The 19,094-nt window shown below is 33.7% G+C and overlaps 1 protein-coding gene across 1 annotated transcript; it reads right to left on the reverse strand.

Annotated features, from left to right (window-relative positions):
• Positions 1 to 1,912: 1,912 nt before the first annotated feature.
• On the reverse strand, positions 1,913 to 18,267 carry LOC111370580 (probable pre-mRNA-splicing factor ATP-dependent RNA helicase DEAH9). The gene is made up of 23 exons (XM_022992367.1): positions 17,983 to 18,267; positions 17,768 to 17,912; positions 17,535 to 17,609; positions 16,644 to 16,733; positions 16,379 to 16,458; positions 15,991 to 16,060; positions 15,819 to 15,904; positions 14,517 to 14,574; positions 14,277 to 14,372; positions 13,779 to 13,878; positions 11,172 to 11,218; positions 11,006 to 11,089; positions 10,850 to 10,903; positions 10,294 to 10,394; positions 8,814 to 8,904; positions 7,982 to 8,146; positions 6,868 to 6,957; positions 6,643 to 6,714; positions 5,459 to 5,557; positions 5,223 to 5,309; positions 3,614 to 3,667; positions 3,403 to 3,482; positions 1,913 to 2,367 (listed from the first exon to the last, which is right to left on the reverse strand). Exons 1-23 carry the CDS (start codon positions 18,081 to 18,083, stop codon positions 2,214 to 2,216), a joined length of 2,079 nt encoding a protein of 692 aa, XP_022848135.1. The 5' UTR covers positions 18,084 to 18,267; the 3' UTR covers positions 1,913 to 2,213.
• Between the last annotated feature and the right edge of the window lie 827 nt (positions 18,268 to 19,094).

The following is a 19,094-nucleotide window of genomic DNA, read 5'->3' on the forward strand; positions in this document are numbered from 1 at the left end:
TCCGTTTAGGCAAAATTGTTTGCCACTTCGCCGCTTCGGGGCGCACAAAAGAGAATTTTGATTTCTCTGCATGTATTGAAGGGTATATTTGGCATTTCGAAAACCAATATCGGATGAATGAGAAATTACTAAAAAGGCCTCAACCATTAGTGAATAGACATCTTTTCATAAAGATGCATTGTTTGGAAAGGGTGCATGGTTTGGCCTCAACCATTTCGTCCACACCCCTTCATGGTCTATAAATAGGACCCTTTGGGTGTCCTATTCCTCACAGTTTGATATGTAAAAACGTCTCTCATCCTCTCTTCTATCCAAAATCAAAATCATTTCATTTATTTTGATTTTCTTTCATTTCATCTGTGGAGTACATAAGCCTACATTTGATTCGTTGTACTTGTGTTTTGGAGTGCTACAAACACAAGTGTAGCCGTTGTATCTTGGGAGTAAATTGCCGAAATCCATAGGCACCGTTGCGGGGCAAATTCGACTTAAGGACAAAGAGTCCAACTCTTGCCTCGGCTTTGTCACCATCATTATACTTATTTCGGCGTCACTATTCACAAAATTCTTCCAACAATCACAAAAGAAGAAAATCAATTCCATGAGAACAAAATCCAAAATCCGAAACCACCGAGTCTAAACAAGTCGTTGCTTACTTTAGAAGTGAGTTCAAAATCGAAACTTGACATTTGCATATATATTTACTTTATAAATTTCATAGTTATAGGAACCAACCCGAACCCTGAATCAGACAATGCAGCGGGGTCAATGATTTACATAAAGCAGATTACTCCACAATTGTTATAATACCAACACTGTACAGCCTACAATAAATCATTGTTACACAAATTTAAGGCTCTAAGTCTCTAACTATGGATATAAATTATTTGGTAATTTAAAAAAAAAAAAAAAAATCCTTGACACTTGAGACCGGTATTCCATTACAGCTTGTAATGGAAGATAGCATGTGCATCACGTTTGAAGAACTTCAAAATAAATACTCTATACTGAAAATTTGAAACCTCAGATGATTAAAAGATTTTAAAACATTTTAGAATTGATAAATTATTTTGCAGTATTAAATTCAAGTGTAAAAGTCAAGATGAAGTTAAAAACTTAATTTAAACTAAGAACTATTATTTTTATTTTTATTTTATTTAGCTGATAAAACCACGTTTATGTTGGGAAATATTTTTAAAAGAAATTTAGCTTAATATTAAACATTGACCGAATAATCAGTCAATGTTCAATAATTGAAAATTGGGTAATAATTTTCAATCCTGCTACACTGCCCAAATTTTTTTGACATAGAAGGTGACCGCCTCACAATGGAGGGACCCTACTTTTTCTTTTTTTTTATTCTTTTAATTCACGTGGGACTCACGACATGTAAGAGAATGTCAACCATTCGGGCAAAAAAATTCGGACAAAGTAGCAAAATTCATAATTTTTACTTGTGGGTTGGCCGCCTATACGTAAATTAAGAATTTTTCAAAATATTATTAAATCAAATAGTTCGAGAGCAGCAGCCGGTCTAAATTCTTCGTGAAAACTCCCTCTCAGGCTGAATTTAAAGGTTCTTATTGGAAGATAAAATACATATTTTGAAGATTCATTGGAATTCGATTCAGATTGACCAGTTCCACAAACAGCCTTCTTGATTATACAGAAGGTTATTTTCATTTGTACAGAAATATTCTTCACAGTGTAGGCCCCATGTTTTGAAAAAAAATTACCAAAAAGATCTTCCACCCCTCAACTGTATTAATTCTGCGAGCCATCCACTGTTAGTGTAGAAGTGCTCTTATGCAGAGACCGAAGTCTTAGAATCGATAAAAGTAAATATTTCTCGATATTGTCCAATCGACTTAATTTGGTTCTTCAACCCAAATCGTACCCAAATAAAGCAAAATTTCAGAATTCAAAAAATGGATGATTGAAATTGTCAGATATCATCACCACATATTTTTATACAACATAAATACTGTGTGCAACTAAGTTATAATGAATGCATGTAATATGCTTGAACAAGTTGCCAATGCTGAGGTTTAATAAAAGAGGCTACAGATCAATGATCTCAATTCCGTAAGTCGTGCGCCGTTTCATTCCCGGGAGCAAATCATCATGATGGCAAAATGAGCAACAGGAGAGAGAGACGCAGCTTGAATATAGTTACCAAATGATCAGCAAAATAGACCTTGCGCGCATGATTATCAGACTTGAGATGGATTGGGATTGAGCAGTTGGCGCTGGTAAAAGTGTGGAGCAGCCTCTGTCAGCCAGGTTGGGTCAATAGAGATGACATTGCGCATGTATTGACGATCAGTAGAGACAATCGAATGGAAGACAACCCACTTTGGATTAACTCTGCGAGATAAATTTCAAGGGAATGTATTCCAATTGTTAGTTTGCAGTCTATGTATCAACATCAATCTATTCTCTCAGATTTTAATTTAGAATAGCGCAACTTGTCTCCATTAGAGATCATCACTGGTCTCTACGGCCGGTGACATGCTATTAGATTATAAGACTGATTAGTTATATGAAATAAGACCGCTTTTTTGGTCTCATTTAATGACACATCATACAATATCACATCATATCTAATGAAAATAAACAGCAATACTCATTTAATGAAGAAAAGATATATGTAATTCAACAAGCCAAGTATTATTTCCTAATACAATTGAGACCAGTTGCATGAATACTTTGCAAAACTATCTATTCTAAAAGAGTAATGCTATGTAACTAACTAGTGCTGAGCACAAGTCTAAGTGTCAATTAAGTGATTGGTCATCTTAAATGGGACCCATATTCCTTAATTTAAGATGTATCAGCACGTGATGCCACTTGACTGACACCTAGACTAGTACTTAGTACCAATTGGCCACATAGCATTATATAAAAGGTCAGATAGATTAAATCTTTTGCAACCACCTTACACTATTTTAACTTGGGCAACCCTTTTTCTAGTAAGATTGCATTACTCTTCCAACCAGAAGCTTCTTTAAATTTACACACAACATAAATATATCATCCTAAACATTATCGACATATCACTCCAATTAGAATCACAAATTTACCTTTTCAATATAGCCTATCACTTCGTTTTGAATGGAAAAAAGTGGTCCAATTATTTTGGTCACAAACCAAAAAAATAGGAACAATGAATTGAAGACATGTACATTAAGAGGATTGAACTCTCAAGTCTGAAGCACTAAGCAGAACCCGTAGAAGAATTCCATTTGGATCTTCCAGCAAATAGCAAATGTCAAAATTGAGCACATTGGGTAACTTGTTATCCATTTGCTCATTAACTAAAAACAAATAACCCCCCTTTACATAGTTCCTCTAAGTTGTTCGTGAACAAGAACAATGATATAATGAGTTATCTGTACTAACCTGAATAACACAGATGAAGGATGGATATAAACTTCTTGTGAGCTTCTGATAGTCTTGTACAAGCCATTGTGACTAAATGGCTTTAACAAAATAAGCAACCACAAGTTGATCAAGTTAGATACACGGGCAATTATTATTAGTCAAAGATATCAGTTCTTTTTCTCAAAACAACAATTAGGGTCATTATGTCTGCATATGATTAAATACTTACTTCTAATCGACAAGCATTAGCAAAAAACCCAGCAGTAATTGCCTTTCTTACAGCCTGAAATATGATTAAAAATGGTGCTTGTTGAATTCAGCAGGATATATCCCAGAGGAAAGAAGAAAAATGGAAATCAAAGAGTAACTTTCAATAGGAACAAAGTCATGCTGGAATTACAAAAATTCCCAGGTAACTCTTAGGAATCAACCTCAACGCTAAACACCTATGATGCTTGGACTCGGGTACGGGTATCGAGTACGGGTACGTATCTAAGTGTCGGATCTTTTATTTTCTAAAATGTAGGATACGGGGACATGGTTAAAAAGAATCCAAATTTCAGACACGGGTACGTGGGTACGTCTTTCAAGTTTCAATTTTTTTTATTAACCCAAGATGTCATTTTGAATAGACCAAAATCAATAGTTCACAAAAAACGAAATGAGTATTATATAAGATGTTAAGACTAATAAAATAAAATTTTGGGGTTTAGTTTTCAATTATAGGAAACGGGAAAGAAAAGGAAAAGAAAAAAGAAGTAAAAAAGGGCGAAGTGTCCGGTTTAAATTTGGAGGATCCGACACATATCCCATACTCATACCCATGTCGTGTCGTGTCCTACACGGGTACTCCAACCATTTCGAAGAGTCCGAGCATCAAAGCTAAGCACAAAAGTCACACAAATAATGCACTAGCTAAGGAGGGATAGGATGTCAATGCAGAACATTCTCTAGTAAAATTCATCCTGCTTGCATATTCTATCAAAGATATCTAAAGATTCCCCATTCAAATGCATGTAAGCACATTAAATATAACATTTTTTATGCAAATAATAGAAAATACTTTGTTGTGCTTATAATGTCAGTCATAACAGTCCTTTTTTCCAAAATAAGAATGCCAGTCCAAGAGTCAAGTGTTTATATTTATCCTGTTTAGCCACATTAAAGAGCGTGGTGGGCGTGTCGCTTTGATGACACCCATCTGGACAGTGTTTGTATCATAACAGTGTGGTACCAAACATCTAAAGACCTTCGTAACATTTTATGAGAAACCAATCCATCAATATCTCCTACACAAGAAAGATCTCCATTTCCCACAAAACAGTTGTGTTGTATTGAATTCTAAAACTGCTGCAATGCATGCATGTGTTTGATCTTCTTCAAGGAGGAGACACTAGACACTACAAGATTGTTTCTGGTAGAAAATCGTAAGTACTAGTATTTAATTAAAATAACTTAAATGTTGAAAAGGATTAATGTTATTTCAGCATTCCTTAACCCCATACATACACATGCCTGTACACGACATCTATATGTTTAAAATTTAACGATTGAGAAAGACAATGGAATTCTTTATTGTTTAAAAAGGCTAAATGCCGTTATCTCTTTAAAGTATACACAAAAAATGTGATGGAAGTACACAACTTGTTTATGAGACTCAAAAGGGGCTAAAAAAAAAGTTTGAACTTCGGAGTACTTTGAAATCTAAAGATTTTAGCTTGAGTAGAACCAAGATATAATACATGCAAATGCTATTTCAGTTTAATAAAGGTCGTGTTCTCGCCACAGAAGCTAATTTTTATAATCACATTGATCAATTGAAGTGTACATCATCTTACCTGCATATCACCTTCACAAGATTTCAAGACTATCCCCAGACGTTGCGCAATTCTTCTCAGCTGAAGTCTGATTTCAGCAACTTTTCTCTGCATAGAAAATAAATGAACATTCAAAAAAATCATTGAACAAAAATTAACATGGTATACATGATTTCATGTTTTAAACCCATGAACATTAAAGTTGCATAAGGCAGACGCCTCAAAAATCTCTATAGCTGCTGAAGGGAGATGCTCACCATGGCGTGGTAGTTCACAAAGTTCTTGTGACACCAGTTTGAAGATTTACCAGACTCAAGAAACCCTTTATACACATTTAGGAAGGTAACATGGTCGCCCTGCAGGTATTTTGAAGACACAATATTGCGAACATGAGAACTTCCCAAGAAAGCCTAAAGATGAGTATCTATGGATTTATCGTGCATATCAATTGGCTACTAAATAAAGTGTAAATAAAAAATCAATTATGTAAATAAAAATAAAATTCCATATACCATCTCATATGTAAAAGGTTAGAAGACAATCCGGATAAATTAGATCTAGAGCAACACTGAAGAGAATACAGAAAAAGAACTCAAGAAATGACGGTCTGTCCCAATTTTTTATTATTGTTTTTTTCATCCTCTTCACAATTCTCTTAAATCTTATGGTTGAGGTCAGAAAGCGACCCAGTATTGACGGAAATCAGAGAGGTAAAATTCAGAAAGTGAAAAACAAGGCTATTCATTTATTTATCATAAGGTGATGGTCTGTGATAAAAGACTCATAAGCCAAACAACATATTTTGACATCAGTTTCAAAAAAGCTTCTTCAAACACTAATTTGTTTGTGCTCATAGCCCCTGAAAATCTCCTGAACATGATTGATGTTCAGCCTGAATCACTTTTAGCTTCAGGGCAAACTCCCTAGTTTGATGAAGGCCCCGTGTCATGCAAATTAATCCTAGGTCTATAAGTCGTATGCTTATCATACAGATTGCATGGTTATACGAACTAACTGCCAGTGATAGCCATATGCAGAGCTCATGCCGCTGGTGGTAGAGGAGAGACTCAAAACACATCTGTATGGTAAAGGAGATAGTTCGCTCAGCAGGCTCATTGTGTTTTGGGTTAGCCATATCTAATTAAGGAGCTGATGCAGTATTCCGCTCTCCAACTCTAAATCAAACAGAACAATTTAGACTCACAATTTTGACTGGACTAGTTGAAGAACTCTTTCAAAACCTGTCTAGTAATTAATCTGTATTAAAACCCCACCAGAAATTCTAGTATTCCCAAATTGAAATCAGATAATCAAGCTACTATAGTACTACTAACCAAGGTGTTAGATCTAAATTCTGGTGGTCAGCCTAGTTCAAACAAGATCTTATTAAGAATAAAAATAAGTAGGCACCAAAAACAGCAACAAAGAAAGGATTAGGAACCTCAGCAGCAGCAAATCTCAACTTGGCTTCATCCATCTCCTTTTGTGCTCCCCTACCAGGAAACCAGACAGACTGCATGAGAATAGAAAGAGAAAAATGATTAAGAAGAAAAAGAAAATGGAATGTTACGAAGACTCCATACATCTAAAACTAGCATTGTTCTCTTGTCATGAATTATTATAAGAATAAAGAATAAAGCAAAATTTTAAAATTTAGACAATTTACCTGTATAGACAGTACAGCAGCAATGGTAATGACTTCCTCAGAACAACCAAATTCAATTGAGGCTAATATCATCTTCGAAATCATAGGATCCTACAAGAACACAGTTTTCTATAATACAACTGAAACTAATATCATCTTTGATATCTTGTGCATCAGGATCCCAATTCTAGACAGAATTTTAAAAATTTCAATGCAAAAAATACAAATTTGTAGGTTTCTCTAGAAGATGCAAAAGCAAAATAATCAACCTATTGATGTTGGATGGCACAAAGGACTTTTCTAATGTATCATATCATTTTTTTGGGTCAGACAGTATTCATAAGCACTTCCTGCATCCCATAAAGTTAAGCTTGCTTTCCTTTTTCGTTTGTCCCAAATTAAAGGCCACTTTCTTGGTTGAAGAACGTATAGTTAATTTTTTTATAATTCTAATGTGACCCAATTTAATGTGTCTTGTTATCAATAAATATGAACTGCTCCTATTTAAATCATTATTTAATGTAGGGGAGTATTAAGAAAAATTTATATTACCAACTATATTAATAACATTTTATTAATATATAAGAAAATAGAAACAAGCATATCTTTATGAGATGAAGGGAGTATAATTTTTCAGAGAAGCTATTCCATGCCTTGTGATGGTACACCAATTGCACAACACGTGTTTGAAAAAATGACTCGCTTAGTTTAACATTATTATCATCAAATGAATGCTTATGACAAAATGTTTATCTTCATTTCCGCAGATTAGTTATGTATCAGTGCATGCATCATTGTTCATGTTCTTCATGGTGATAGCTTCACCTTTACATGTTGCTTGTGAAATATGATGTGTTCTTCTAATTTGTACATTCCAAGTTCACATAACCATGTTATTTTGAAATTTCATATTTGGTGCGAAATTTTTTGTTGCACTGTTCATAACTTCATATAAATAGCATATCTATCTATCCTTTATCAACTATATATGTTTTCCCTAATTCTATGTTTTAGGCAGTTTTCATCCTGTTTTCCCTCTTGCTGGTTTGTGTGATTTTTTTTGCCCATTGGGTAGAGACTGTTGGATATGTAGAAAATTTTAATAGATAGGGGGGGGAAGACAGAAGAGACGTACTAATGGAATCTCTGCAACCTGGAACCCAGCAGGTGATGTAAGTTTGGCATCATCATCAAGAACTCCAAGAGAATATAGTACTTCAAGTGCTCTGATCAATGCTTCTGGCGAGGGTGATGCTGGCCAGTCGAAACCCAAAATATTGTCTATACCCAGGGCTTTTAACTATGAGATGAAAACAAGATACTCAACATCAAATCTGAAAGAACTAAATGTCCAAAGGTGACGTTGACAATAAACACCACAAGGGAAAAACTATATGTCCAAAGGTGAAGATGACTATAAACACCACAAGGGACAAATTGGATACAGTTCATGAAATTGAAGCAAATGATGAAAACAATACCAGGAAAAACAACATTGAGCATCAACAACTCAATAAATAAAGAAAACAAAGCATATAAAGCAAGCAGAAAACATGCACAACTAGTTAAGATGAAAAATCCATAAGATGACTAATGTGTAGTTCTATGACAAGAAACAAAAAATAACACAGAAAAAAATAAAATACTTTCTACTATTGGTCACAAAAGAAAAAATTTATGAAGTCTTAAGCGTGAAAAAACATTCTAATCCATTTCTCCCTCACCATCAATTTTGCAACTCAAGAAAAAGAAAAGGGAAATTAAGAAGTCAGCAACTAACTATTTGTTTTTTTACTTTCTTCCACGAGTAAGACTGAAATTTAACATATTCACAGGTAAGCATTAAAAGCTGATCAACCAAAGAGAATCAAAGTACAGAAAAAATACCAATCTCAAAAATGGCAAACTATCACTTTAATGACACTCATAGTACTACAATCAAACTCATTTCTAATCACACATACTACCTGAATCACACAGGAAACGAGATTTGACCTCTGTATCTCTGGAATACCCTCAGCAGGCATCTCCTTGATAAAATATTCTTCTGTATAAAGCCTGGTAATGGTCAAGAAAAAAAATGTCTAAACTGTTATGCATCATCTCCATTTTTTAAGTAATATGTGTGGTTCTGAAGAAATTCACTGTGCTAAAAATGCAACATGTTATTTTGATAAGGAGAATATAATTTAAAGCTGATAAAAATTGATAAACAAGAGGCACGTGATTAGCAGCTAATAGTTCTCTACTGGTTGGTCCAAAGAGTATTTGGGGGGAAAAAAAAAAAAAAGCGTCATCTTGTGTCTTTAAATCAGCCGAATGAGTTTTCAGTGGTTTAATATGTTCATATACTTCTGAATACCTGTTGCAAATACTAAGTAGCAGTCAAATAGTTATTAAAACAGAACTAGACTGACCAGTCCGACTGGATAACCGTGAAACAAACACTGGTTTGGTCTGGGTGGCGAAACTTAAGATGGTTCCTTGGAGTGTGTACAAACTATTTAAATTTAATACATTCAGATACTTCTTGAGACCTAATAGCAGTCAAAAACATAGTTATTAATACCGGACCGGCCGGTCTAACAGGACAACTGCCCACGCAACTTTGTTACAACAATGTTTTGTGTACTGTGTGTTCAAAACTTATATATATTACAATAACAGTTTTTTATAATTAATAGTGATAATTAACAATAAGCTATTTAGAACACTTCTTCTCTTAAAAAAGGTAAAAAATTGATAAAATAAAATTTGAAAACTCCAAAGAGTTCACCAAATGGTATTTTTAACACTCTTATATTTAAAAAATGAAAATATGACATAACGTGGTTAAAAAAAGTATTTCCAATTTATAGCACATCCTAATTTATTTTTTTTTAAAAAAAAGAAATGCATTTTTCCTTCTACTCAGATAAATATTTTTTATTATAAATTTTATGACCCGCCGGTTGAACCATTGACCCACCGGATCGACGAGTAGCCCAATGGCCCGATACCCCAGCCAGAACATTGACCAGTCCAAGTCTGATAACTATGGTCAAAAATTTTTAATGAGAAAATTCTTATGTGCATTTAGAATAATTAGTAACAGTTCATACTATAGCTTAACTGGAAGGGAATTGTCTAAGGAGACACACGAAGTGCAAGCAGAAGCATACGGGAGGGAGGGAAGAGAGAATGGATTAATATTGTAGATAAGTGAAACGATTTCCTTCTAGAAGGACAAAAAGGCCAATTATTTCCCATACTAATTCATCTTTTTCAAGTTTATTGGTTTGTGGTAGTTGGTAGGTTCTCAGTTTAAATTTTAAACGATAGACCCTGTTAGTGTAAGCTTTAGAACAACCAATTAAGCACATACATGAGCAAACCAGTTCATTTCTAAGAATAATGGCGATAGAAGATTTATTCAGTAGAGCATGCGCTATCCTGTAAGCTCTATACCTGTAACATTTTCCAGGGCGAATTCTTCCAGCTCTACCAGTCCTCTGTCGAGCAGAAGCCTTGGATACTGGTGCCACTATTAGATTTTCAATATCTGTTATCTGTTTAAAATGTAGATACAGAATTAAATAACAAGGAAATGGGAAGATAACCAATTGATCTTCCACAGAAAGAGCCATAACTAAAAAGAGGAAATAAACAGTAAGTATATTGAGATCTAAACACTTTCGATTCATACTCATCAAAATCTGTCGTAAGCAACAGTTTGGAAAGCTGAAAAGAAACTGACAATTTTATTTGTTTCATGTGACAACAAAATAATAAGTTAGCCGTAAATGTTGATTAAAGGTGATGTTCCATCTTATAAATTTGGTAAATAAACATACAAAATCACGTTAACAGAAATTTTAAAAAAATTATTTACAATTGCCCTTTTACCCAGAAATAAATAAATAAATAAAAAGAAGTTAGCAGTCAAACATAAGAATTGATCCTGAGAAAAAGGAAAAATTATGAAACTAAATACATAGCAAGAATGGGAACAGAAAAAAAATACCGGATTGTAAAAACGCTGTTTTGAGAACCCACTATCAATAACATACACAACACCCTGGAATGGAGAGATTGGGAAGAGTCAGGGATAATTGAGTTGTCAATTTGACGTATAAATGTAATTCTTGTAAATATCATCCTTAAAGACCTAAGTTTATACCTCCAAAGTCAATGATGTTTCGGCAATATTTGTTGACATCGCCACCTTTCTCTTCCCTCGAGGAGTTGGAGAAAATATAAGATCCTACAAAGAAAGAGAAAAAGAAGAAATTAGCGAGATCGGAATATAATTCTTCATCAACAAGACTATGTGACAAGATGCTAACCTGATCTGCACGTGGAAGTCCAGAATATAGAGGCAAGACAATCAATCCTGCAAGTGAATAAAGTAGTAATTAGTATAACATGAATTAACAAAGATTGGGCATTGAGATTTCAGAAGTTAATCAGGTGCGGCAAGCACAATTGCCAATGTCTGACAAACATAACAAGGCAAGGTTGTGATGAAAACTAATCGCCATACTTCTAATGGAAGACATCTTCCATACTACAAAATTCACTGACACCATTAATGCCATTTCAACAAAACAGATTCTCAAACCAAGAAGTCTACTGCACGCAGCAGTAGGTCTCTAATATATTAAAACCCAATTCCTTCACTTATGCCACTTCATCAAGGGCCCTGAGATTTTCAATTTGACAGCACAAAACAATCTCTCATTCAGTAATTATTAGAAGAACCAAGCGCACTGCACTATAACTCCCTCTGTCCCATGTAGTCCTTTTTTCGTTTTTCGTCTATCCTAAATTATAGTCCTATTTCTTATTTGAGAGTATAGTTAATATATTAATTTAGTAATATGTCCCTATTTTATGTGCTTTGTTATCACAAATATAATTTAATTACCTTGAATATCAATTGCATTAATGTAGGGGTACAGTAGGAAAAATTATAGTAAAATTTATTATTTCAACTATATTAACTAAATTTTCTTAATCTGTATGGAAAAAAATAAAAATTTATCTTTATGGGAGAAAAGAGTATTTCATAAGAAGATTGGAACAAGAAAATCCCTCTTATTCTTCAACAAACGAGACATAACTGAGGAGTTTACTGTCAATGCAAATGATTACTGGGTCATATTATAAAGGATCCAAACAAAAAACCATTTGACATGCAAACAAAATAGGGAAAATTTGATTCATTGCTTGATTGCCATAAACCAATGACCATCCTTTCGACGGTGGAAACTAAGAAAAACAAAAGAAAGCATACTGAATAATAAACCTTCTAAATTTCCTTATTTTAAAAAGGCTCGAATGTGTTTCAATGCTTGGGAGAGTATTTGATTTGGAAGGTCAACTCAACAATTAATGGAAGCAGAGGTCGAATGAGGGTCAGTAAACCCTGCCTTTTACTCTCACCCACTTGAGTTGGCAAAGCTTTTTCTTCCGCATGAGTTTGAATGGGAGGGCCTAAAATCCTTAATTCATAGAATTTCTTGGAACTTAAATCTCAAAAAAAAGAAATATGTGCTACTAAGAAAGTCATCACAGGAGATTTCAGAAGTTAATCAGGTGCGGCAAGCACAATTGCCAATGTCTGACAAACATAACAAGGCAAGGTTGTGATGAAAACTAATCGCCATACTTCTAATGGAAGACATCTTCCATACTACAAAATTCACTGACACCATTAATGCCATTTCAACAAAACAGATTCTCAAACCAAGAAGTCTACTGCACGCAACAGTAAGTCTACTGCACGCAACAGTAAGTCTCTAATATATTAAAACCCAATTCCTTCACTTATGCCACTTCATCAAGGGCCCTGAGATTTTCAATTTGACAGCACAAAACAATCTCTCATTCAGTAATTATTAGAAGAACCAAGCGCACTGCACTATAACTCCCTCTGTCCCATGTAGTCCTTTTTTCCTTTTTCGTCTATCCTAAATTATAGTCCTGTTTCTTATTTGAGAGTATAGTTAATATATTAATTTAGTAATATGTCCCTATTTAATGTGCTTTGTTATCACAAATATAATTTAATTACCTTGAATATCAATTGCATTAATGTAGGGGTACAGTAGGAAAAATTATAGTAAAATTTATTATTTCAACTATATTAACTAAATTTTCTTAATCTGTATGGAAAAAAATAAAAATTTATCTTTATGGGAGAAAAGAGTATTTCATAAGAAGATTGGAACAAGAAAATCCCTCTTATTCTTCAACAAACGAGACATAACTGAGGAGTTTACTGTCAATGCAAATGATTACTGGGTCATATTATAAAGGATCCAAACAAAAAACCATTTGACATGCAAACAAAATAGGGAAAATTTGATTCATTGCTTGATTGCCATAAACCAATGACCATCCTTTCGACGGTGGAAACTAAGAAAAACAAAAGAAAGCATACTGAATAATAAACCTTCTAAATTTCCTTATTTTAAAAAGGCTCGAATGTGTTTCAATGCTTGGGAGAGTATTTGATTTGGAAGGTGAACTCAACAATTAATGGAAACAGAGGTCGAATGAGGGTCAGTAAACCCTGCCTTTTACTCTCACCCACTTGAGTTGGCAAAGCTTTTTCTTCCGCATGAGTTTGAATGGGAGGGCCTAAAATCCTTAATTCATAGAATTTCTTGGAACTTAAATCTCAAAAAAAAGAAATATGTGCTACTAAGAAAGTCATCACAGACTTACAGCATGCTTGGGAGTGCTTACTTTAAAATTTAAGTGGTTATGAATTGTGGTCATAAAGAATGTGTGAATAGTAAGTGGTGGTAGTGATGGATCCTACAAAATATGTGAATAAAAGTATGTTTGACCAACTTAAATTATAATTTAAACTTCGCAAAACAAACACCTAACCATACAATAAAAACCTTCCAATATTCATGAAGTGTAAGAGCTTCCATAACTACCTTGATTTCTGCTACTCTGTGCTTCTTCTGTAAGCAACTGAACTGCAGCATCAATATCGTCTTGACCTGTGAGGAATACGAGAATATCTCCCATAGGTTCCTATAGAAAATTATGATTAAACAGATCAAGAGCTCAAGTTAAGTAGAGGCCAACACCATTCATGAAGGGGGAAATGAAACGTTCTCACCTCCTTCGACAGCTCATCCTTCCACTCTTTTAATGTTCAAAAGTTAAATGGTCACATGGATAGTAGAGAAGTGAATATTACATAACCAATTACAAGTTATAAAAGTTATGTGTGAGAAAAGTCTTCTACTCTGAAGTTACCATTCTTTATAAGATCAATATTTATTATTTGTGAGTATATACACAAGTAACACAACAATTTCTCTATGGTAAGCCGAAAAAATCATAAGCTCAGAAAGTCTCCCAGTCCACACTTCATTTTTAAATATTGACCCACACCCGCAAATTCATCTGGATACAGATTCACATACCTTATCATGAATAGACAGTACTGTCGAAACCACAGCTCGAAGATAATCTGGAACAGGTGCCTCAACATAAAAAATTTGTACATTGAATCCTCTTCCCTAAAATAAATAAATAAAAATTACAATAATAAAAAGAAATCAGTTATGAAGGCTATGTTATTTGCGAAAACCAAAAGATAAAGTACAGAATATCAGATGCATATAAGGACTCCCTTCTATGATCAGATCATCACAATTGATTACCTCTACAGACAAAATAGCGGGCTCTTTCTTTGGTATATCATCTGGTCCTCGATGCCTTCTAATTTTGATCAAATCAACAGTGCACAAGTCAATAAATTAAGAGCAGAAACTGTCATATGGCTATTTCAAATTCAACAATACACACACACACACACATTAATAATACTTTACATTTCGTTTTTCAACATGAAATAAATACTACAAAATCCTAGGTCATGTAAGAACTTCGAGTTATTAATTCTCAATTAATTAACATTCATATTAATCTAGACTCAATGAATCTTGATTTCATGAATCTAGAATTATAATGGAAGAATTTATTTCTATTCATGTATCTAGAAATTTTAATAGCAGACTGTTTGGAAGTGATTTTTTCCCCCAAAAAAATTGATTTTTTGGCCGTTATTTCACTATTCAGCAGTCATATTTGATTTCTTCTCTCACGGGTGGACCCCACTTTTCTCCTAACGGTCAAAAAATCAATTCTCAAAATCACTCCCAAACAGGCTCTAGGTGTTTAAATTCATATATTAAAAATTAATTCTAATGTACCAAATGTAATATAAAAAGGTTGCTCATTTGTTGTATTTCATCATCACAAAAAATTTAAATCTAGGAAGTTGAGTATTGAGAGTACAACTTTCTTCTCTTAAGTTTCTATCCTAAAATTTTTTTTTTTTCATATTCTGTTTATGCAGCAGCAAATCGAAATCAAGGTTTATCATATCAAATATTACTCGTATAGCACTTATAAAGTATTTCAGAATAATGTGCAATGTACATTCAACTCAAAATAATAAATACAAAGCAAAAGAAACAAAATTCTCAATAACATCTCAAGAATGATTGCTTGGGATTTTAGATTGCGATAATTACAATATGGCAAGGCAAAACAAATAAAAAAAAAACCAAAATCTAGGATAATCAACTTTTTGAGTAAGATATGATACAACCCTTGTCTGCAAAGGCTAGCCAAATCTATATCGTTTACGTTATTTAACTATGTTAGGTAAGACTCTTGTTTTATGTCAAAATTTCACAATTCCTAGGTGCGGAAGCCAAGTCTATAATGTTTAAATTGACTACTAGAGACTAGTGTAAGCAAAGAAGTCCACCCAACAGGCAGATAAATCATGATTAAATAAAAAATAAGAACCAACATTTGATATTCTTCAAGGACGAGAACAATAAGATAAATATAATAGATAGGGATATATATAGATGTATGTATGTATACGTATGTATGTATAATAGTAATTGGCAACCAAAAGAAGCAAATTTTAATGAATTTTGAGAAGAAACCTGGTACTAAAAAAAGCAGCCATTGCTTTTGCTTCAATTGTCGCTGATGAGATGATGAGACGTAGCTCAGGCCGGCGACGTTGAATCTGAACCGAAATAATTAACTCTAGCTACAAAATAGTATCGAAAAGCATAAAAAAACAAAGCTCAAGTTTACAAGGTATTAGAGTACCTTTTTCAGGAGACCTAATAATATGTCTGTTGAAAGAGACCTCTCGTGAGCTTCATCTACCATGATGACACTGTAAGGTCAAAAATTACATATTCAGTCATAACCACAAAAAGTTATAAACAAAACCAAATCTGATAATATGGTAGGATTGGGTACAAGTAATGTTGTCAATTGTCAGCATGACTTTCTTGTCTTTTGCTAGATAAGAACAATAAACACATGCATACCTGAAACAGGTTCATCAATTTGACAATTTATGCTAATCAATTCGAAATTTGACGGAAGATGAACTAACAAATAAGTGGTTTAAAGAAGAACTCAAGGACATGTGGTGATAGCTTAACAATGTTCCTCGTAGAAACACACTCTTTGATAAGCATAAGCCTACCTATACTTGCTCAAAAGTGGATCATCCATCATTTCTCTCAGCAGCACTCCATCCGTCAGAAATTTTACCCTTGTTAAGTCCTGTTCTGCCAAAAAATGGAAGTCTCTCCATTATTGCATGTCCATAAAAACATACAGCACTAACTTCATGGCTAGAAAATAATCAATGAAAATGAAATACAATGCCTTACAAGTAAAATTTTAAAACGCCATCATTTATTACAATGGCTTACCACGCATATATTAGAAACATAAGTGATACTCACATTATTGGTGACATCTTCAAATCTAATTGTATAACCAACTTCCTCGCCAAGCTTGACACCCATCTCTTCAGCAACTCTCGAAGCAACTGCCTGAATGCCGAACAAACTCGAGCTTGAGATATCATGTCTAATATTTGTTAAATGACCTAGGTACATACTACTACTTAAACTAATGTAGAGTCATCAGTCTATTCCAATGCGCGTAACCACAGGGTGAATGTTACATGACAATGCAGATTTCCATGACAGATAATCATAACATGATAAGACAGTCATGAATAGGGAATCAGTGAGTCAATGACAATAATTTCTATGATGTTTCATTCAGAACTAAAGTGGACAATGAATTGGAGCTTGTCTGCAAGCAAATAGAGAAGTCAAGGCTCAAGAGTCGATAAAATACAGCAGAAATTAAACCTTAAACCGAGATTCACAAATATTAGAAACATTTGGTATTGGTTCACTTAATGATTTGAGTCCATCATTAAAGAATAATGCAGTATTCTAACGACAGTCCTCCCTATGTAGCACTAAGAGTATTCAGTTATTCCAAAACAAAAGCCCATGCAGTGAACATATTCTAATTATACATAAACAGCAAGTTAACAACTCATCAGCATAACAATAAAAAATATAATAATAATACCAAAAAATAATTTAAAAAAAATTCATTTCAAACATAAAAAATTCACTAGCGTAAAAACTCAAACCGCTGGCATTTGTCTTAATCAATTAAACTAATATACATGTTCTAAGTCGGCCAAATTACTGAACAAGAGATAATTTTTTATTGCAAAGCAGACAACCTTAGATTTCCTTAACGAAAACTTTATCCATCTGAAACAAAATATAAGTGCCAATGGGTATCAACACAATCTCTGCAAAGAGTACCTGAACCGCTAATCTTCTTGGTTGTGTGCACGCTATCAAGCGGCCACCTTCGGCCCATCCAGCTTCTTTGAGATACTGCACACCCAATTTCATCAAATACAACAACAACTTTAACTAAAATAATTCACTTTCGATGCAAACCTCACAGTTGCATTTATACCCAGCACAATTTGAACAAAAGATAAATTACAGATATGCATATATAGATAAAATCAGGAGTTTCAAAAGGGGACCTGTGGAATCTGTGTGGTCTTGCCACTGCCCGTTTCACCAACTACGATGGTGGTGGCATGGGTTTCGACTAAATATAGAATGGCAGTTCTGTATTTATACACGGGAAGTCTCTGCCTCTGCTTCTCTAAGCTCGCAAACCCATACCTGAAATTTCGTGCAGTCAACAAACAAGAAAGCTTCGTGAAAAGTACAAAGGAAAAAAGAAAAAATTTACCCGGAAGAGGAGGATGCGGAGGCAGTGTAGAATAAAACGCCGCCTTCTTCGTCGTCGACGATACGGGGCTTTTCTGTCCCTGGCTTCCAAAATCTTGACATTCTTAAATTTATCTTCGTAGACGCAGTGGAGTATGAAGAAGCGGAGAAGTTTTCGTACCAAATCAAACCCAAGCACACTGATTATTCTTTTGGCCAGAAGTAGTATTGCACTCCGTTGAGCATCTAAACTGAGTCGGCTCAACTCAACCTTTACTCAGTCTCACCAGGTTTTAGTTTTGAAAAATGTATTATGAAATAGTAGATTAGTGAAAAATGTATCCCTATTATATAAAAAAGGGGAATGTGAGGGCACTGTAAAAAGTAACAATGTTTTGATTCATTGTTACTGTAACATTTTTTTTTTGTTTTTTTTTTCAATTTAGGGGCCAAAAACGACACCGTTTGCTTGATATATATTTTATTTTACTGTACACTACCTTCAAATTTACTGCAATACGCAATTTTCATTCCTCCACATTCCAATATAGATATATATAGTAGGGATATAAGAAAAATATCACTTTTATATTTAAATATATATATAGATAATATGCGACATAAATTTTTTTTACAACATATTACTTTTAAGTAAAAAATTTGAAAAGAAAAGAATTAAAGAGAATTATAAATTGAAAAAAAAAATCATAACTAAAACTACACAAAAAAAAAAAAAAAAAAAATCCCCATGCACGGAGACAGTGGCTCTGTGCACAGAGAAGGAGAAAAAAATAAAATAAAAATGAGAAGGGCCACCGTTCACAGAGAGAAATAAAAGTTTTTTTTTTTACTAATGTTTTTTTATTCTTTTTCAAACTCATTACGGGATATCAAACGAAATCGAAATATTACATTCTTAATTTTGTTTTGAAGTGCTCGCAGCATAGTATTGCACGTCGTCAACGGTGCGTGAAACGCTCAATCATGGCAAATGTTATGGGACGTCAAAATAGGCATTTTCAAACTATATTTCGAAATTTTCGATAACAAGATAACTTTAAAAATTTATCGACGATTGTACGATAGTCGAATCAATAAATGTTTTACATTCTTTCGAAATTCATTTTGAGAACT

This window comes from Olea europaea, chromosome 21, assembly GCF_002742605.1.
Source record: "Olea europaea var. sylvestris chromosome 21, O_europaea_v1, whole genome shotgun sequence".
In the NCBI taxonomy this organism is placed as follows: Eukaryota; Viridiplantae; Streptophyta; class Magnoliopsida; order Lamiales; family Oleaceae; genus Olea; species Olea europaea.